Genomic DNA, 2,521 nt, shown 5'->3' on the forward strand with positions numbered 1-2,521 from the left:
GAAGGCACGAAGAAAATTCCAAAAAAAAATTCAACTCTAGCGATCTTCTGTTGGTTTTGCTTTATAGCATCTGCTGCGGCAGCGGCTTCTTTGGCAGGCGTTAGCCATGGTATGCTTGCTGATGTTAAGGCTCCTGCCATAGTTGTTTTGTATCGAACGCAATAGCCATATGCGTTTGCTGAACTTCCGGCACAGCCTTGTGCTCCGGTGGTTAGCAGTGTTCCCAGAAAAAATTGTTTGGGTGTTGTTGTGCCTTGTGCTTTTAAGCTTAAAGAGAGCAGGTGTGCTACGGCCGTCGTTAATGTTGCTGTGCTTAGCGGAATCGTTGGGTAGAGGGTCGCGCAGTTTTGCTTGAGTGCTTTCCAGATCGTTGGGCTGTTTGTTTTGGCCGCCCACGCTGTTGCCGGTGCACCGTCGCAGCCTTCGCAGCAGTATTTTCCGGTGTCGCCGCCTTGTTTCGAGCATATACAGATTATGTCCGTTCTCAGACTTTCCCCGGCGATGTCACCGCCAGTTCTGTCGTCCTTTCCGCATTTATTGACGCGGTTGGTTAGGTCCGGTGCCTGCTCATCGTCATTTCCTGTCTCCGATTCATACAGTGCTGCTTTTGCTTTGGTTACCATGGTTTGTATCTTGCTTTTTTGGTCGCACAGCGCTGAGTCAGTTGATAGTGCCGTTTCTGCTTCGGTTACTGCTCGTATTGTCTTTTGAGCTACAGATGAGATTTTCTCGCGCTTGAACTCTGAGTACGCTGCTTCGTTGTTTTTTATTTTAACAGCCGCCTCCCTCCACGATCCGTAGCGTTTTTCCCAGTCTGAAGCAAAGCTTTTTGTACCTACCTCTTCTTTTGCCGCTGAATCCGCCCAGTCTTTGTCAGGGTTAATTAATTTCCTGAATGCTGGGTCCGCGGCCGAAAGGTTTATCGCGTTGATATCACCTAGTAAGCTGTCCACTGAGTTGCCGGCTTCTGTGATTTTTGTTGCCCCTTCCAACGTGCTTACAATGGAACATGCCGGGGCGTAGTATGCTCCATTTTCCCCGGCCCCGATGTTAGCATCGGAAACATGGACAGTTATCGCCAGGCGAAGCAAAACGAATGTCTGCGCTGCGGGCAGCGTAGAGAGTTTACTTTGCATTTGCGCTAGGGTGTTAGTTTTCAGGCTTGAAGGAACAGGTCGGTCGCGTGACATTCTCGGACGCTGTAACCGCAGCAGGAAACCAATATTAACATGAAAAGCTGGGAACAACTGCCGTCTACTGTTCCTTGCTTTGGCTCTTCTCGAGCTTTTCCACTTTAAAAAATTCTACCTCTCTCAAAAAACACCACAAACCTTTACATGTTTAAGTTCCCATTTTCCCCCTTCTATTGAATAAGTCTCGATTTCCCCCAAGTCATTCGTAATAAATTGTTATCTTCAAAATTCTTTATACCGAGAAACATTTTAACAATCAACTGCGCTTTTTTCTTCCCATGCAAGTGGCTACCTGAAAATGAATAAATGCGCCAGTCCATTTTTACCACTAGGGGAGTAGAAAAGAATCTCTCCTCATAATCCAATCCAATCATTCCTCTCTTCAAAACAAATCTCTGTCCAACAGCTTCTTCCTGAATTGCACTTTATATTAGCAAAGGTTTGTAAATACTCTGCTAACACCACCATTCCCCACTTCCTTTCAATAACTCTACAAGTGTATATTCAAATTTCCTAAGTGCACAAACTCTTGATATGACACTACCTTCAGTAAGATAATGTTTGCACTTGGAGATGATTTCAGTAAATGAGATAACTTTTTATCATCTTTCTTCCTGTATCCAACATTTAAAAACCAAAAACACCTCTCCGCACGCTCTTTATGATACGAAGTTATAATCACATATAATTGAGGAGTATAACACTCTGATGTTGTCATGAATAGAATAGGGGATATTTGTTCCCCCTTCACTATTTCATCTTCACTAAATTTCTTTTTGTTATAAGCAGTATTTTGTATGAAATATTCCACAGCATTCTCATACCTCTCTTTACCAGAAACAATAACATCAGACACATAAACAGTTATTACAATATCTTCATCACTTGCATTCTTACTTTCTATGAATTCCACAACCCATCTAGTCCTTTTAACATGACTATATAAACCTCCCATCGCAATTGTAATAATTTTAACATAGCTTAGTTTGGCACTCAATATGACCCTACACCATCCTTTAGTTGCATTCTTTTGAACTACAACCACAAATAGTCTAAGATTCTTAGGATCATTTTCTCATTTCTGTTTTGTTATTTATTTTATCATCTTGAGGGTTATTGAGGTTAAACACACTAAGGACAGTAGAGCCAGTAAAACTGCCAAGATAATTAAGTTCATGCCCCATTATACATGTGAAATTTGTAGTTGTTATGAGAAAAATAGAAAGTTGAAGAGCGAAAATCAGTCACGCAGCTTCTCTAATTTGTTCGAAAAGTTTCCACTCTCAATTAAAAAATATTCCGCCCTGTATCTAAATGTAAAATATCAA

General features: G+C 41.8%; 1 pseudogene across 1 annotated transcript; it reads right to left on the reverse strand.

Annotated features, from left to right (window-relative positions):
• Positions 1-1,281: 1,281 nt before the first annotated feature.
• TEOVI_000580700:pseudogene lies at positions 1,282-1,992 on the reverse strand (annotated as a pseudogene). Its single transcript is given in 9 exon segments — positions 1,282-1,320; positions 1,323-1,439; positions 1,442-1,462; positions 1,464-1,478; positions 1,481-1,489; positions 1,492-1,500; positions 1,503-1,523; positions 1,526-1,753; positions 1,756-1,992. Coding segments are annotated over 9 exon segments (696 nt in total).
• Between the last annotated feature and the right edge of the window lie 529 nt (positions 1,993-2,521).

This window comes from Trypanosoma equiperdum (genome assembly GCF_001457755.1).
Source record: "Trypanosoma equiperdum strain OVI genome assembly, contig: ctg_1818, whole genome shotgun sequence".
NCBI classification, from domain to species: Eukaryota; Euglenozoa; class Kinetoplastea; order Trypanosomatida; family Trypanosomatidae; genus Trypanosoma; species Trypanosoma equiperdum.